Below are 18,996 nucleotides of genomic sequence, written 5' to 3'. Positions count from 1 at the left end.
ATCAGGGAATCGGTATCGGTATACACCATTTTTATATTAGATCCATACTTCTCTTTCATTACATTGTAGTGGAAATCATACATCAGTGTCTTTGATATGTCTAGAATACTCATACCTACGTAAATAGGTTTATTTAACAAAAGTTTTTTCTTACTAAAATGTACAGCAACTAGGTTTTCTGTAAAGATGGTTCGACTCTTAAAGTTCGGTTTGCTAACCCATCTTTCCACTAATTTGGACTTAGTACCCAAACGAATGTCCACATGATTTCTCATATTTTCCATAGTTTTTCCAAAAACTGAGTTGTTCATAAGTTTGAAAAAGTCTTTCTCAAAATCATTTTTCGCCTTTGTACGCTCCATGGTATTCAGATTAATGTACGGTTGCAACCAATTGCTTTGACTGAAACTAAGAACTCTATGAACATGTTTTAGTTTCATACCCAGACTCAAATAAAGCTTTAAATTTTTGTAGTGTACGACATACTTTTCTTTGCTGTAGAGAGTTGTCAGAAGCTTTGCCATTTTCGATCCTGGTGGGACTCTAAGTTCTGGAGCGAGAGGTAGATCAGAGTGTACGTCGTGTAGTTCTTCAGGATATTCCAAATCAACTCCTAATATGTAGCCTTTGGGTGAATCGTCACTAACTTTCATTACATCGATGTCTGTACTGCTCCACTGAAAGTTTGCATATGGTAGTTTTACAGACATTGCCCACCCATACAGATTGTTTGCATCCAAGTACATGAGGTAATTGTTTGGTTTCGATTTGTCGTAGTCTTTCATGTAGGGATTGTTTGCCTTCGCATATCGATGAGAACACTGTGAAATACCACCACGAATACCCTTTTCAACCATGAGTACCATATCGATGTCAGTCAATAGGGACAGTTCGACTTTTGTAATTTTTAGCATTGCGTTCCAAGCCAACCCAGGTGCTGTGAAATACCAAGCAGGATCTAATTTGTATGTATTGAGACATACATCCCTGAAGTTTTCCATAACATCTGCAAGCAACAAGACATTGGTTTCGTTATATAGCATTGTATATTCTTTCATGTTCTGAATGTTAAAGGCGGTCCATACATCGCACGCATGTTTGTAATCTTCATTTGTTATGTGTTGTTTATTCAGTCTGTTGTAAAATTCTTCTTGACTAGGTAGTGATGTTTCACTATATTTTTCTATACTGTCCATGTAGTCGTAAGGGTACACTCCTTTTCGTAGCAATAAATTGAGGTTCTTACCACTGTAATATGTTGAGATGTGTTTGAATTGAGATCTACTCAGATTCTTTGCCAACCTATCGAGACTTTGTGACATGAACTTGAATGAATCGTAGTTCAATTCCACCTTCCACACTGACCGTAAAGGAAATGTACCGCTCCTCGTTGTTGGGTATCAATGATATGCGATTTTTGAACTTACCAAACTCTTTAATGAATAGGTGAGTGTCGTAACCTGCTAAATTATGAATGAAAACAGGAATGAACCTAGGTTTGTTGAAATTGATGTTACACTTGTTGTGAGCTGCTCCTCTAAACAAACCCGTCAAATGGTTATGGTCTCTAACACGATCATCACCAAGATAATTTCCACAGATGTGACACGTAGTAGTAGATTCAAACATTTCCTGTTGCTCTTTTGTCATCAACTGCATGGGGACTATTGCTTCACTCTTGTAAAGTTCATTAATCCTTATCGACTCCTCAATCAATGATTTTACAAATACATGTGCAGCATCGTCTCCAAAGTATTTAATCGGTGGTTTGGAAAAGCCGTCCTCTGACACCCCATACATACAGAAGGAAATGGTATTATGTTTCTGATATTTAATAGTGAACGACTGATGATTACCATTACAATCGACTCTACACGGTTGACATGTTGAAATAGGTGCTAGACAGCATTCAAAGTCTGCGTAATACACAAAGGGCACTCTCATTGAGCAATTGAAATCTTTAAATCTAATTACAGTTTCTGGCTCTGGTAGTTCCAATTTCACAGCATCGTGTGTGTTACAGTCTTCTCTATGCTTGATGAGTAAATCCTCTCTCGTAAAGTGTTGCAAACACCTATTGCATATCCACATCTTATGTCCATTTCGTGAGATCTGTGAACTAACCAAACGGGACATATCTTTGATCCAGCAGTAGTGAGTGTTTGTTTTTCTCTGATAAACAGTAGATTAACATGTTTTTCCATCTCGTTATCAGTTATTCTCAGCGGGAATATATCGAACTTGTCATCATAAGCATAGACATTAACAGATATTCCACTACGTCTTTCAAACTTTGCTATATCATCAAGTTTCATGGGGCATTCGCAAGTTGCTAGTGCATGAAGCAGCTCTCGTTTGAAAGGTTCGTAATTGCTGATTCTTTCTGGATGAACCTTAACTGGATGTAAAGCTGCCAGAATAGACCACATAAAACATTTCTGATCTTCGTTTTTTACATTAATAACAGCCTTTTTGGATTGAATCTGTTTTGGTAGAACCACATAGCTGGATCCGTGAAAAGGAACATATCGGTTGACTCTGATCTCCAAGTCTTTCACACTTTTTAGTGACCATTGAGAACCGTTTGCCTCAAACTCCTCCATCTCAACCAACATCTTAAGTTTTGCTGAGTTATAATAGTCAGACAGAGACGTTGTCGAGTAAAGAATTTCATTTTTTGTTTTAAAGTTCATGACTTGAGTCACCTCCACATCGTTTATTATTTTCTTGAATTCAGCATGATAAACCATGTTTACCTTAAGATTTTTTTCTTTTACAGCTTCCTGAAGTTTTTCAACAACGAGTGGTTTGCATATCTCAAGAAACATTTTTGGATCTTTGATCCCACGTTTGTTCATAATCACATACGTTTTCAATCTTCCCGTGAATGCCGACTGGACTTCTGATATTTCCTCAAGTACTGTCTGTGACTCCTCTGGAGTACGTACCGGAACCAGATGAGGTGTTGAAGGTGATTCTGTTTCAGACAGAAGCTGTCTCTCTTCCATGGTAGGGCTAATTGAATTCTCACTATTAATTGTACTAGTCGGTGTCTCACTAATAATCTTTTTCACACCTGTAGGAATCTTTTGTGGTCTAGTCGGTTTTCGGATCATCGCTTCAAGAGCTATGTCGTTTGTATTGACCTTCGGTACTTGTTTGACTTCCCTTGGTCGTTTTGGGTATTTCTTTACCAGCATGTTGATGTCTGGAGTAGGTGCCGGCAGTCTTGGTGTCTGTCTCGTAATGGGTAATATTTCACTCCTGTATCGAGGACCTTCATGAAGTGCTGACAAACGGATATGGCGTTTCGATTGTTTGTGACGGTTCCAGTTGGATGACTCTATTGGTGTTTCACAAATCCAACACATTTTACTTTTAGGAGCTGGTTTGATTTCCATCTTTTTCAGACGTTCGTTATATGTCATATCACGCTGGTTGCTAGCACATTTCTGAGATTTTTGGTGCCGAGCCATGTTGGAAACCGTTATTTCCTTACTACATTTTGGACATGGTTTCTTCTGGGGTTTTGTTTGAGCACGTACATCGGTCGGACTAAGCATGTTGTATGTTGGACTCTCTGGGAAATGTAGAGGTAATAATAATAAATAATAATAATAAATCTTTATTGTGTTCACAATTTAAGCAAATTGTATACAATCGTCAATATACATGTATTAAAAATGAATTAAACTAATTAAAAAATAAATCAATTTAAATGCAAGTCAATTCAGTCATTAAAAGTTTTCAGGTATGCTGATTACAATTTAGAACAGAACTAAAGGACTAGCCAATTTATTTCAATTAACTTCAAATTTAATCCCAGCGGCTCATCATAAACTCTTCAACAGAGTAGAACACCCCTCGACACCAATTAGGTTTTCTCAATCGAGCTTTGAATTTTGTAGGATCATTTAAATTTTTTATCTCATCAGGGAGCTTATTTATGAACCTTACGCCAACCTCGGATGGTAGACGTTCGAACATGGCGGTTCTGTGCTGTTGAATACGGAAATTGTCCCGGCCTCTAGTCCCGTATTGGTGAACGTCCCTGCCTTGGACCAACTCACACTTGAATCGGCAGTACAGAGCAACCTCAAGGATATAGAGACAGGGCAAAGTCAGTAATTCAAGCTCCCTAAAGGAATTTTTACATGAATCTCTGAATTTCAATTTTTGAAATTAGTCGGACCGCTTTCTTTTGAATTCTAAATACTCTTTCAAATTTGTATTTAGAACAGCTGCCCCACAGTCTCAGCCCGTATGTTATATGAGGATATACAAGGCCAAAAATAGGCCGTTCTTAGTAAGTCCAAGGAGCAAAAACTTGGAGAGATTTTCGTAAAGCATAAAATGCCCGAAGAAACCTTTGAACAGATGCTTTCTATGTGATCGTCCCATGTCAGGCCTCGATCAAGGCAACATCCCTAGAACTTGGTAGAATCATTTTCCTCTAGGAGGACATCATCCACCATCACAGCAACGCAATCCTCCGGGCTCATATTGTCGAAGGCAAAAATTTAACACATTTGATTTGGAACTGTTCGCTCTCAGATTCAATGTTGAAAAATACTGAATACATGAATTCAGTTCTAAAAAAGTATTGATTTCTAATTGGTTCTTTGTTTTAGCTTTGAAAACAGAGCGTTGTATCGTCAGCGTATTGAACCATTTTACCTGTTAGGAGCGACGAATTCAACCCGTTGACGTACACAAGAAATTAGTACTGGACCAAGGACAGATCCTTGCGGACACCATAGGCCATTTTTACCTCTTTTGACAGGGAATTCGCAATCTGCACACACTGGCTCCTATCTCTGAGATAAGACGAAAGCCATTCGTGCGGCAGACCTCGAACACCACATGTCTTTCAACTGGCACAACAATGTCTCATGATGTACATAGTCGAATGCTTTGGGAAAGATCAAGGAATATGCTTAGCACATGTTCCCGTCTCTCCAGTCCATCGACAACGGTTTCGATTAAATTTGTGACGGCATCGATAGTGGATTTGTTTTTTCTGAGAAGCCGAATTGATGAGAACAAAGAACATCAAAACGCTCAAAGAACCCCTCTAATCTCGACAGAAAAAGCTTTTCAAAAAATTTTGCTTATGACTGGAAGGATTGAAATAGGACGATAGTTGCTTGCAAGGCAAGGATCGTCTTTTTTGAAAATTGGCGTGACTTTCGCTGTTTTCAGGGTGGAAGGAAAAATGCCTTGAGCGAAAGACATGTTGATCAAATTTTTCAGTGGAGTCAAAATGTGCTTAAAGCAGCGTTTGAGCAGCCACATAGACATGCCGTTAATGTCACATGAATGTTTTTGGTTTGCATCTCTGTATCAGACGAGACACCTCCTCCTCACTCACTGGAGACAGTGCCATGGAAGAGACCGGTCCCACGAATGACACTTGGTTGGAGCATTTGAAAGATGGATCGGATAACGCAACCGACGAAAAAAAAGGCGTTGAATTCACCTGCTACTTTTAATGGATCTGTAATTAATTCATTCTGTATTAAGAGTTTTGGAATTTTATATTGTTTTGATTCATTGGGCTGTGTCGTTAAATTTTTTATGATGCTCCAAGCAGTTTTTGGAAAAATTTTCAGAATTTGATAACTTCTTTTCGATTTCACGTGCTTTTGCTGTTTTTATTGCTTTTTCGATAATTGGTCTTGAAATTTCTATAAAAAGCTTTGAATTGTTCGTTTTTTGTTTGCACGTAGATGGAATTGTAAAAATTTCAAACGTTCACGTAATTTCAAAATATCTTGAGTCATCCACGAATTAGATTTTGTCTTTTTTCGCTCTCTAAAAGTGTTTAAAACGGGCAAGCTATGTTCAAAAGAAAAACAAAAACGTTCGTGGAACGCGGAAAAAGCTTTATCCGACATTTTCAATTTGATCTAAAAACGTCCATGACTCATTTTTTAAAAATGAATTCATAAGGGCGATGTTTTCCGAACTCAAGTCCCTTTTCATTTTGGCTGAATGAGTTATAATTTTGGGCCTGAAATTATTAATTATGGTCTCCTGAGCATAGTGGTCAGATTATGGCTACATCCAGTACAGAGATTGTGGCGTTTGGAATGTTTGTGATGACGTTGTCGATGGCTGTGCTCGATGTGGTGGTCACTCGTGTTGGCGTGTTTACTGACCAGATTATAGCAAAAGAATTAAGAATATCACGTAGCCGCTGGGTTAAGGGGTTTAGTGTGGTCCAAAACGTCGATATTGAAAATCGCCAGTTATAATAAACTTGGACGACTTTTAACTGAGAGAATTTAGAAGAATTTCAAATTTTTCAAAAAAAGGTGTTGCTGCATCCATTTGAGGTGAATTGTATACAGGACTATATGGTATATGCAGTGAATAGTCTGACTTATCCGGAACTTCAAATGGTGGTGGACCAAGTATTGATTTAATTTTCGATGAATCGGGGTGTATCCTTTTTACTGGTGGTTCAAACTTTGGAGCGTCAGCTGTACATGGACCAATTATAGTTCTAATTATGGAATAGAACTCTGGAGTGTCTAACATAGACAAATCAAAATCAGCAATCACGTCTTGTTCTTCAAGTCTGAGATTTGAATAGGACTCTGGCAACATAGACATATCAAAATCAGCAATCGTGTTTTGTTCTTCAGGTCTGAGATTTGAATAGGACTCTGGCAACATAGACATATCAAAATCCAGAGTTTGTCTGTCTAACGGGGACATGCATTTCTTTGTTTTTTTATGGTGGGACATGGAGGAGTTCCTGACTTCAGCACCACACCTTGAACATACTTGTTTCATCGAAGGAGGTTTTTCATTGAATCCGTTGGAAGAAGCATAAGCTGGTGGATTTGACGCTGACATACACTTCTTTGTTTTTTGGTGGCGGGATAGGTTAGATGCAGTAACCTCTGCTCCACAATTCGGACATTTCTTGACTGATGATCTTCGAAGACCATCCGTAGCATTGAGAAATGCTGTTTGCTTGCTTGCAGTAGAAAACACCATTATTATAGAGCTGGTTACTCTCTTATTGTATGGGCGATTGACGATGGAAAAGGATGAGGTATGGATGGATGAGAATAGGAAGAGGAGTAGGAAGAGGGTGGGTGTGTGGGATGAGTGGAAGGAAGGATGAGAGCATTATTAATTGACTCTGAACTAGAACATAGTTTTTTGTAACTCTTTTTCATAAAACGATCCTATTATTTCCTCACCAGACTGGTCTGCGATTTTGTAGGTAACAGGGCAAGTTTTGTTGACAGCCACAATCCGAAAAATTTCTCTTGTCCAATTTCTGCGGTATTGATTTGCAAATACATCTTTCTTTATAGTAATTCTTACGCGGTCTCCAACCGAAAGTCTGGGTCTGAATACTAGACATCGTCCAGTGTTTGCGTACATGTTTCTTAAAGTTTGTTCATTGCTTGAATTCACTTCTGATGGGCTCATCTTTATAGTGCTATGAAATTTACTGTTATATTGACGTAGAAGCTTCTGTAAATGTGACACCCAACTAAAAGAGTTTTGAATTTCAAAGTGCACTTTCATTTTTTCATTGAGAGTTCTATGGAAACGCTCTATAATGGCACTTTTTCCCTCATTTTCAGTATGGTATAACTTTATTTGATTTTTGTATAAAAACTCTCTAAATTCCTTATTAACAAATTCTCGTCCTTTATCCATGTGAAGAAGGTTCGGGGGTTTGTGACCAACCAATTTCGCTCTTCTTAATATTTTACCAAACGATTTAGTAACCTCTTGTGAGCTTTTAGTTTTTAATGGTTCTGACCACGCATATTTTGAAAACGTATCAATTACATTAAGTATGTATCTGAATCCATCATTTTCCTTTGAAAACCTAATCATTACAACAAGGTCTGCAGCCCACAAATCATCAATACCCAAAGTTACAATTTTTCTCTTAGGGAATCGCTTAACCACGGGTTTATGAACCTCTAATGCTCGAAGCAGGATTTCTTTCCGACTTTTCTGATTCATTAATTCCTGATACTATCCACAATACACTTACAATATACCAAACTAGTAATTTATAAGGTGCGGTGTCTCGCGCGGCGCGGCGGTGACTGGACAGTGACGAGGCGCGTACTGATTGTTTGTATACTTATAGAAACAACACGCGGTGTCTCGCACGGCGCGGTGGTGGTGACGATTCAGCAGTCGCGCGGCGCGGTGCTGACGAGGCGCGTGCCGGTTGTTTGTATACTTACAGTAACAACGCGTGGTGTCTGCGCGGTGGCGGTGACGAGACAGCGATGACATGCGTGGTGATTCGCGCGGCGCGGTTCTGACCACCCATTCTCACACTCTTAGTCGCTCTCTAACAATTCTGTCCCAGATTCGGTCTCACACGGTTTGTCCCAGAACCGGTCTCAGGTGCTTTGTCCCAGGAACGGCCATAGTATACTACTAGTAGTACCAAAGTTAAAGTTAACCTTTACAAGTGCTCACATGGTCTGAGCTTGAACATGGGTAAATATAAACATTTTTAAATAAGTATTATGGATAACCATTGTGGAAGCAACAAATGGCAAAATAAATAAATTTATAAACAAGGTCAGGATAATGATGACGATAGAGCTTATATTGACCTTCCTTAATTCAACAACAACATTAAAAAATCACAAGAACCGATACTGATAAATTTTTATTTTGTGAGACCTTTGGATAAGCAAACATCTTTAGACGCATCACAAAAGTAATGATTAATGAAGCTGGCTAAGTCTCTGCTCAAGCTGTGTCTCTGTCTGTCTCTGTACAAGTAAGTTCTAATGTTCTGTACTTGGCAACATCACTCTCCAGTTGCTCCTGCCGGATCTGCAGCTGGCTGAGTCTCTCCTCAAGCTCGTCTCTGTCTGTCTCTGTACAAGTAAGTTCTAATGTTCTGTAACTGGCAACAACACTCTCCAGTTGCTCCTGCCGGATCTGCAGCTGGCTAAGTCTCTGCTTAAGCTGTGTCTCTGTCTGTCTCTGTACAAGTAAGTTCTAATGTTCTGTACCTGGCAACAGCACTCTCCAGTTGCTCCTGCCGGATCTACAGCTGGCTGAGTCTCTCCTCTAGCTCGTCTCTGTCTGTCTCTGTACAAGTAAGTTCTAATGTTCTGTAACTGGCAACAACACTCTCCAGTTGCTCCTGCCGGATCTGCAGCTGGCTAAGTCTCTGCTCAAGCTGTTCCTTGTTTGTCTCTCTACAAGTAAGTTCTAATGTTCTGTACCTGGCAACAGCACTCTCCAGTTGCTCCTGCCGGATCTACAGCTGGCTGAGTCTCTCCTCTAGCTCGTCTCTGTCTGTCTCTCTACAAGTAAGTTCTAATGTTCTGTACCTGGCAAGAGCACTCTCCAGTTGCTCCTGCCGGATCTACAGCTGGCTGAGTCTCTCCTCTAGCTCGTCTCTGTCTGTCTCTATACAAGTAAGTTCTAATGTTCTGTACCTGGCAAGAGCACTCCAGTTGCTCCTGCCGGATCTACAGCTGGCTGAGTCTCTCCTCTAGCTCGTCTCTGTCTGTCTCTCTACAAGTAAGTTCTAATGTTCTGTACCTGGCAACAGCACTCTCCAGTTGCTCCTGCCGGATCTACAGCTGGCTGAGTCTCTCCTCTAGCTCGTCTCTGTCTGTCTCTGTACAAGTAAGTTCTAATGTTCTGTACCTGGCAACAGCACTCTCCAGTTGCTCCTGCCGGATCTACAGCTGGCTGAGTCTCTCCTCTAGCTCGTCTCTGTCTGTCTCTGTACAAGTAAGTTCTAATGTTCTGTACCTGGCAACATCACTCTCCAGTTGCTCCTGCCGGATCTGCAGCTGGCTGAGTCTCTCCTCTAAGCTCGTCTCTGTCTGTCTCTGTACAAGAAGTTCTAATGTTCTGTACTTTGCAACAACACTCTCCAGTTGCTCCTGCCGGATCTGCAGCTGGCTGAGTCTCTCCTCTAGCTCGTCTCTGTCTGTCTCTGTACAAGAATGTTCTAATGTTCTGTACCTGGCAACAACACTCTCCAGTTGCTACTGCCGGATCTGCAGCTGGCTGAGTCTCTCCTCAAGCTGCTTCCTTGTTTGTCTCTGTACAAGTATGTTCTAATGTTCTGTACCTGGCAACAGCACTCTCCAGTTGCTCCTGCCGGATCTACAGCTGGCTGAGTCTCTCCTCTAGCTCGTCTCTGTCTGTCTCTCTACAAGTAAGTTCTAATGTTCTGTACCTGGCAACAGCACTCTCCAGTTGCTCCTGCCGGATCTACAGCTGGCTGAGTCTCTCCTCTAGCTCGTCTCTGTCTGTCTCTCTACAAGTAAGTTCTAATGTTCTGTACCTGGCAACAGCACTCTCCAGTTGCTCCTGCCGGATCTACAGCTGGCTGAGTCTCTCCTCTAGCTCGTCTCTGTCTGTCTCTCTACAAGTAAGTTCTAATGTTCTGTACCTGGCAACAGCACTCTCCAGTTGCTCCTGCCGGATCTACAGCTGGCTGAGTCTCTCCTCTAGCTCGTCTCTGTCTGTCTCTCTACAAGTAAGTTCTAATGTTCTGTACCTGGCAACAGCACACTCCAGTTGCTCCTCCCGGATCTACAGCTGGCTGAGTCTCTCCTCTAGCTCGTCTCTGTCTGTCTCTCTACAAGTAAGTTCTAATGTTCTGTACCTGGCAACAGCACTCTCCAGTTGCTCCTCCCGGATCTACAGCTGGCTGAGTCTCTCCTCTAGCTCGTCTCTGTCTGTCTCTCTACAAGTAAGTTCTAATGTTCTGTACCTGGCAACAGCACTCTCCAGTTGCTCCTCCCGGATCTGCAAGTGGCTGAGTCTCTCCTCAAGCTCGTCTCTGTCTGTCCTCTGTACAAGTAAGTTCTAATGTTCTGTACCTGGCAACAGCACTCTCCAGTTGCTCCTCCCGGATCTGCAGCTGGCTGAGTCTCTCCTCTAGCTCGTCTCTGTCTGTCTCTCTACAAGTAAGTTCTAATGTTCTGTACCTGGCAAGAGCACTCTCCAGTTGCTCCTCCCGGATCTGCAGCTGGCTGAGTCTCTCCTCTAGCTCGTCTCTGTCTGTCTCTGTACAAGTAAGTTCTAATGTTCTGTACCTGGCAACAGCACTCTCCAGTTGCTCCTGCCGGATCTGCAGCTGGCTGAGTCTCTCCTCTAGCTCGTCTCTGTCTGTCTCTGTACAAGAATGTACTAATGTTCTGTACCTGGCAACAGCACTCTCCAGTTGCTCCTGCCGGATCTGCAGCTGGATGAGTCTCTTCTCTAGCTCGTCTCTGTCTGTCTCTGTACAAGAATGTACTAATGTTCTGTACCTGGCAACAGCACTCTCCAGTTGCTCCTGCCGGATCAGCAGCTGGCTGAGTCTCTCCTCTAGCTCGTCTCTGTACAAGAATGTACTAATGTTCTGTACCTGGCAACAGCACTCTCCAGTTGCTCCTGCTGGATCAGCAGCTGGCTGAGTCTCTCCTCTAGCTCGTCTCTGTACAAGAATGTACTAATGTTCTGTACCTGGCAACAGCACTCTCCAGTTGCTCCTCCCGGATCTGCAACTGGCTGAGTCTCTCCTCAAGCTGCTCCCTGTCTGACTCCTGCTGCTCTTCTCTGGCTCGCAACTCTTCCCTCTGGGACTGTAACATTCAGCCAAACCATCTGTTTTTGTAGCCAGAATATACTATGCACAATCAGGGGGCAGTACATCAAAATACAAAATTTTATAATAATAAATAATATATTTTTTATTTACTGCCAAAATGATAATGAGATTTATTCCAAAAAAATATAAACTTTACAAACAAGATTATTAAGGAATATAATCTAACCACATTAACAAGTTGCGTGGTTAGATAAAACTAAAAAATAAACAGGGAAAGGTCTGATAATATATTAAAGACTTTAAATCATCTATGTAAAAAATACAATTTATCTAATGACAATATTATCTTAACATTTTAGAGTAATGGAAATAATATTAAGATTCTACAAACTGTTTTGTTATATTGGTTACTAATTAATAGAGAATACAATAAAATAAAATAATTGTCTATAAAGGGGACGAATTTTAGTTTGCATATGAGAAAAAGAATGAATTCAGTTAAGAATATTTTAGACTAATCTGTTGTGTATAATATCTATCTGTTCAGTTTGACTAAGTAACCAATTAGTTATAGCATTACAAAAAGAATTTAAGGTTTTAATTTTTTTAATTTTATTTGAAATTTGATTAAACAAATGTGGACCCATGTAGGAAAACGAACGCCTGAAAGCTAGTTTATTAACTTTGGGTTTTTGGATAAGACCTCTTTGCAAATTTCTTGTGACATATTGTTTTTGTTGTTCAATATTATTTCTATTTCCGCTTCTTATAAAAAATAATCTTAATACTTTATAAATAAAAATATATTGTATGGGAAAAGTTTGTAATTGTTGGTAAAGAGGATAAGAAGAATCACACCTTTTTTCCTTAAGATTAAACGTATAAAAGTGTTTTGTGTTACTCTAATTTCGTCTGTTTTTGTTTTTGGAGCTGCTCCCCAGCATACAATACCGTACTGTAACCTAGAGTAAATTAGTGCATAATACAGAGTACGTAACAGCTTTTCGTCACAAAAATTTCTCAAAAAATAAAACTTCCTAACATTACTTCTAATTTGATTTTGGATGAAAGATATGTGTTTTTTCCAATTTATTTTCTGGTCAAAATATACACCTAAATACTTAAAAAAATTTACCTCTTCTAATTCAATACATTTACATGTAATAAAGGTTGTACAAGTTTCTTCGTGATATTTCACAGGCACGTCAAAACCAAAGCCCTTTAAATCAAAATTGATAAACTTAGTCTTATTTACATTTATTAACATTTTATTTTTATTAGACCAGGCTCTTAACAGTCTAAGATCATTATTTATTTTTTCCCATAAGTTATTTCTACATGTATCTGAATATAAATAAGCAACATCGTCAGCAAAGGCACTGATTGTGCCATTAAAATTTTGTTTTAACAAATCATTAATAAAAATAATAAACAAATTAGCCGAGATGACTGAGCATTGTGGGACTCATTCATTGTAGCAATGATTTACATCAGTTGAAGTTAAAATTTCCTTCCAATCAAAAAGTTCTATTTCAAGTTTAATTTTTTCCAGATCATAAACCCATTTATTAAATTATTCGGATTTCACATTTTTTATAACGGTAGGCTTCAACTTAAGCCCAACAGGGCAGTGGTCTGTTAAACCTATGTCAAAAATGGCACTATTGAATAAGTTTATATTTTTGAACCTTATAAAAATATGGTCCACACAAGTGGAGCTGTGCAGAGTAATTCTTGTAGGATTATTTATCACCGATATGAAACCATTATTCGACATTAGGTTCATATACTTATGCACACAAGGAAGATCTTTTAGAATATCTAAGTTTGCATCGCCAATGAAAATTGTATTATTAGTTATATTTAAAAGTTTGGTTTCCAATTCATTAATAAAATTATACTCAGAAAATTCGTGTAATCGATATATACAAAATATGTTGAAATGATTATTATCAAGTTTGACGTTAAGTAAAAGGCAATCCGCAGTTGTCATTGTACACTCCACTTCCCTAACATTAACATTTTCGTTACAAAAACACAACACTCCTCCGGTCCTGTAAGTGTCATTACACTTCGCTTTAACATTATATCCCGGAATTTTGAAAAAATTTACTTCCTCACTTTGTATCCATATTTCCGATAGAATTATAAAATCTATTTTTGTGTTTAATTGGCTTAGCTCAACGAGTAGGGAATCAAAGTTTCTTCTTATACTTCTTATATTTACATGAATGAAAGTTATATTTTGAAGTTCATTGGGGGAATTAAAAAAAATTACAATTTAGGCTATCGTAATTTTGAGTAAATCCTTCAAAAATTACCATAGTACAATTTGTTTTACTCCGTTACAAACTAACAACTTAAAATTTAATTTAAAGAAAACATAAACAAACATGTTACTATGCATTTGCCTATAGCCTATTTAAATAATACTTCAATGTCTTCAATGTTATTTACCTTGTGGCATTTTCCCCCCTCCTTTTTTCTCACGAAGAACTTCCCCTCCTTCACCCAGACAAATTTCACATTTTTTTCACTGCATTTCTTCTAAAGTTGGCCTAGTAACTGTTTGTTTTCTGGTGACAGGTGTTCATTCACGTATACGGCTTGCTGATTAGGGAAGATAGGGTTAATCTCCGATGCCGTCAGGGTTTTCTTCTTTTTGAAAGCTGTGATCCAGGCATCCCGCTGCATCCTTCCCGTAAATTGGACCACGATGGAGGGCGTCCTGTCGGCCTTGTAGGTTGGAACTCTGTGCACCGCTGACACCTGGGCTTCCACTAGTTCCTGTCCCATAGCTCTCCCTACGTCCTTTAGCAGATTAAGGCTGTTCTCGTTAGGTGTCTGGGGTATTCCACTGATCTCTATATTATTTTTTCGAGTGTACTGTTCAAGGTTTCTAACTCTGATTCTTAAATCAGTCACAGTTTCATTCAGTTTTTTATTCTGTTCCTGCAAATGCTCGTTCTCTTTCCTCATGGCAGCATATTCTTCTCTCAACTTAGCAGTTAGATCATTTGACTTGTCAATATTGTCTGAGGAATTGTACAGATGTACGAAATTCTTCGAATTGCTCTGAATACTTTTTCAGCTCGCCTGAGACTTCCTGCTTAAACGATTCCAATACTGAGATTAGAAACTCTTTCGTCACTGTAGTAGTGAGACTTGACGAAGCATTGCTACTTACAGATGTAGGATTATCCCTTTTACAGTCATTACACTTGAAGTCCTTCAGGTTCGTTCTGGTAGTAACTCCATCCGTCGTGTGCATTGCAAGTGGAACACAGCCGAACACAAACCACTACACTTTATAACATTTTTATCACCTGGGTGACATTCCTTTACACAAATACCGCAGATCACTGGCATGCTAGCAAATTGAACGGTTAAATTACGTAATTATATCAGGCTTTTACTCGCACCAAAGCAAACAGTCGCGTGACCTTGAACTTGATAGCGCAATACACGTCTTATCTACTTGGCTGCTAGAGCCGGACTGATAGACTGACGGAAATAGTGTGCTATTAGGCATTAGTAAATAAAGAGTACTTTTTATTTTTCTCTCTCCCACATTTATAACAAGATTGAAAGAATATACACATATTTTTTCCTAAACAGCACAAATATTTTTTAATTAAGATAATTTCATACATTTTTTAAATATATGAATATAAGATTACCTTCTACTGAGTGTAGCATCAAATTTAAATTATTCTTGTAAATAAATCTATGTTTGTGTAACAAAAAGTGATTTATCAAAACTTTTTGATGACTCTAAAAAAACTATATCATTTTTTTTTGGGAATACTAGTAGTTTCAATGCTACAGTTCGTGCTAAATGTAGTTTTGCATATTCGATTAATATGTCAGCTTTATCACTAAAGTACAGCAGTGTTTTAGTGTTTTCAGTGCTAAAAAACACGACAAAGTTACATTTATGGGAAACTACAAAAATGTGAAACCTTAGCAGCCAAAAATAATAGATATTAATAAACACTGTTATTACATTTAGATATTATGTTATTATTTACAAGATCAGGTATTTCAATACGTAGTGAAAAGGTCAAACACAGAACACTGTTAATTTATTATATTTTATACGTAAGAAAGCTACTACGTAAACTACACATAATTCAAATGGTTATGTAGTTTTACTTTATAAATTAATTAAAATTATTATAATTGTATTTTTCAAGCTTTTTAGGTGTCCTAGGGGAAGAGCATGTGATCAGGCATTTTTCACTTAATAGACAATAGACAATAGACAGTTTCTTTATTCATGTACATAGAGTTACATAATATTAGTCAGCAATGTAGAAAACAGTGGATGAACCATTTTAAGCAATATGATTTATGGTTCCTCTAGTTTATAAATTCTTCAAGTAAAATGTCCTCTGTAGAAACTATTCTTGGAGTTTCTTCTTGAAGCATTTCTGCCACTGTTTATTTTCAGATGGTCTGGAAGAATATTGAAGAGTTCAGGTCCTGCATAGCTTGGCTTCCTCTCGTACAAAGAATGGCAAATAATGAACTATTTAGGAGAATCTAGACTTTGTAGAGAGAGAGAGACATGTGAAATTTGAAAACCGACCCAATAGTTACTGGGATTAAATGTAACTAAAACCTGGTTGTGTACTTGCTTCCTTCAAGTTTGACCAGATACTGGTGTAAAAACCACTGTTTATCCCTGTTGAGTAGTTTAAACGTAAATGTAGTTCAATAGGATGTGACTTCTAATGACAAGTTTAGGCTAAACATGTAGCCGTACACTTTTACGTTTATTTATTTATTCTCAACGTAGTGGAGGAAATTATTATGTTCTGTAAACACTCTTTGCAACGTATTTCTTATGCTCAATAACTGGTTGTTACAACTTGTGCTATTTGTCCATTATAAAAGAAAATACATTGCTAGAGATGCACAGTGACACATGAACAAAGTCTTATTATTATGTTCTGTAAACACTCTTTGCAACGTATTTCTTATGTTCAATAACTGGTTGTTACAACTTGTGCTATTTGTCCATTTATAAAAGAAAATACATTGCTAGAGATGCACAGTGAACATCATGAACCAAAGTCTTATTATTATGTTCTGTAAACACTCTGTTGCAACGTATTTTCTTGATGCTTCCAACAAACTGGTTGTTACAAACTTGTGCTATTTGTCCTTTATAAAAGAAAATAACATTGCTAGAGATGCTCACAGTTGACACATGAACAAACGTCTTATTATTATGTTCTGTAAACACTCTTTGCAAGCGGAATTTTTCTTATGTTCAACAACTGGTTGTTACAAACTTGTGCTATTTGTCCCATTATAAAAGAAAAATAATACATTGCTAGAAGATGCACAGTGACATATGAAACAATGTCTTATTATTATGTTCTGTAAACACCTCTTTTGCAAACGTATTTCTTATGCTCACAATAACTGGTTTGTTACAACTTGTGCTATTTGTCCATTATAAATGAAAATACATTGCTAGAGATAGCCAACAGTGACATATGAACCAAAGTCTTTTATTTATTATGTTCTGTAACACAACTCATTTGCATCGTATTTCTTATGCTCAAATAACTGGTTGTTTACAACTTGTGCTATTTGTCCATGATAAAAGAAAATACCATATGCTAGAGATGCACAGTGACATATGAACAAAGTCTTAATTATATATGTTATGTAAACACATCTTTGCAACGTATTTCTTATGCTCATTAACTGGGTTGTTACAACTAGTGCATATTTGTCCATTATTAAAAGAAAATACATTGCTAGAGATGCACAGTGACCTATATGAACAAATTATTATTATTATGTTCTGTGAAACCCTCCTTTGCAAACGTATTTCTTATGCTTCAATAAACTGGTTGTTTACATCTTGTGCTAATTTGTCCATTATAAAAGAAAATTAAACACTTGCTAGAGCAATGCCACAGTGAGACATATGAAACAAAGTCTTATTATTATGTTCGGGTAAACCACTCCTTTGGCAACGTATATTTCTTATGGCTCAATAACTGGTTGTTACAACTTGATGCTAGTTTGTCCATTATTAAAAGAAAATACATTGCTAGAGATGCAACAGTGTAATAATGAGACAAAGTCCTTATTTATTATGTTCTGTAAACAAACTCTTTGGCAACGTATTTTCTCTAGCTCAAATAACTGGTTGCTTACACACTTGTGTGCTATTTACATTATAAAAAAGAAAATTCATTGCTAGAGATGCACAGTGACAATTATGAACATAAGTCTTATTATATTGTTCTGTAAACACCTTTTGCAACGTATTTCTTATGCCTTCAATAATTGGTTGTTAACAACTTGTCGCTAATTTGGTCCCATTATAAAAGAAAATACAATGCTAGACTAGAGATGCTCAGTGACATAAGAACAAAGTCTTATTAATTATGTTCTCGGTAAAACACTCTATGCAACGATATTTCATGATGGCTCAATAAACTGGTTTGTTACAAACTTGTGCTATTTGTCCATTATAAAAGAAAATACATTGTAGAGATGCCACAGTGACATATGAACTAAAGTTCTTAAATTATTAATGTTCTGTAAACACTCTTTTGCAACGTATTTCTTATGCTCAATAACTGGTTGTTACAACTTGTGTGCTATTTGTCCATTAAAAAGACAAAATACATTGCCAGAGATGCACAGTGACATATGAACAAAAGTCTTATTATTATGTTCTGTAAACACTCTTTGCAACGTAATTTCTTATTGCTTCAATAACTGGTTGTTACAACTTGTTGCTATTTGTCCATTATAAAAAGAAAATACATTGCCGTAGAGATGGCACAGTGACACCATGAACTAAAGTTCTTATTATTATGTTCTAGTAATACCACACTCTTTGCAAAACGTTGATTTGGATGCTTATGTTCAAACTAATGGTTAGTCTACAACTTTGTGCTATTTTGTCCATTATAAAAGAAAATACATTGCTAGAGATGCACAGTGAACATATGAAACAAAAGTCTTATTATTTGTTCTGTAAACACTCTTTGCAACGTTCGTATTTCTTATGTTCAACAACTGGTTTGATTACAACTTGTGCTATTTGTCCAATTATAAAAGGAAAATACACTGCTAGAGGAGATGCACAGTGACATATGAACAAAAAGTCTTATTATTATGTTCCTGTAAAACACTCTTGTGCAACGTATTTCGTTATGCTCATTAACTGTGTTGTTACAACTTTGTTGCTATTTGTTCCATTATAAAAAGAAAATACATTGCTAGAAGATGCACCAGTGACATATGGAACGAAAGTCTTAATTATTATGTTCTGTAAAGCACTCTTTGCAACGTATTTCTTATCTTCAATAATCTGGTTGTTACAACTTCTGTGCTATTTTGTCATATATTAAAGAAAAATACACTTGCTAGAGATGCACAACAGTGGACAC

The 18,996-nt window shown here is 37.7% G+C and overlaps 1 protein-coding gene across 3 annotated transcripts in view; it reads right to left on the bottom strand.

Annotated features, from left to right (window-relative positions):
- The window catches only part of LOC124358054, an 86,524-nt gene that overhangs the window by 36,890 nt on the left and 30,638 nt on the right, over window positions 1-18,996 (bottom strand). For all 3 annotated transcript variants that reach the window (XM_046810338.1, XM_046810340.1, XM_046810339.1), the window contains one exon: window positions 11,485-11,603. In XM_046810338.1, coding sequence (XP_046666294.1) covers window positions 11,485-11,603 — 119 coding nt within the window. The remainder of the gene's footprint in view (window positions 1-11,484; window positions 11,604-18,996) is intronic.

This window comes from Homalodisca vitripennis, chromosome 3 (assembly GCF_021130785.1).
Source record: "Homalodisca vitripennis isolate AUS2020 chromosome 3, UT_GWSS_2.1, whole genome shotgun sequence".
NCBI classification, from domain to species: domain Eukaryota; kingdom Metazoa; phylum Arthropoda; class Insecta; order Hemiptera; family Cicadellidae; genus Homalodisca; species Homalodisca vitripennis.
This window is presented reverse-complemented; position numbering and strand designations above follow the sequence as displayed.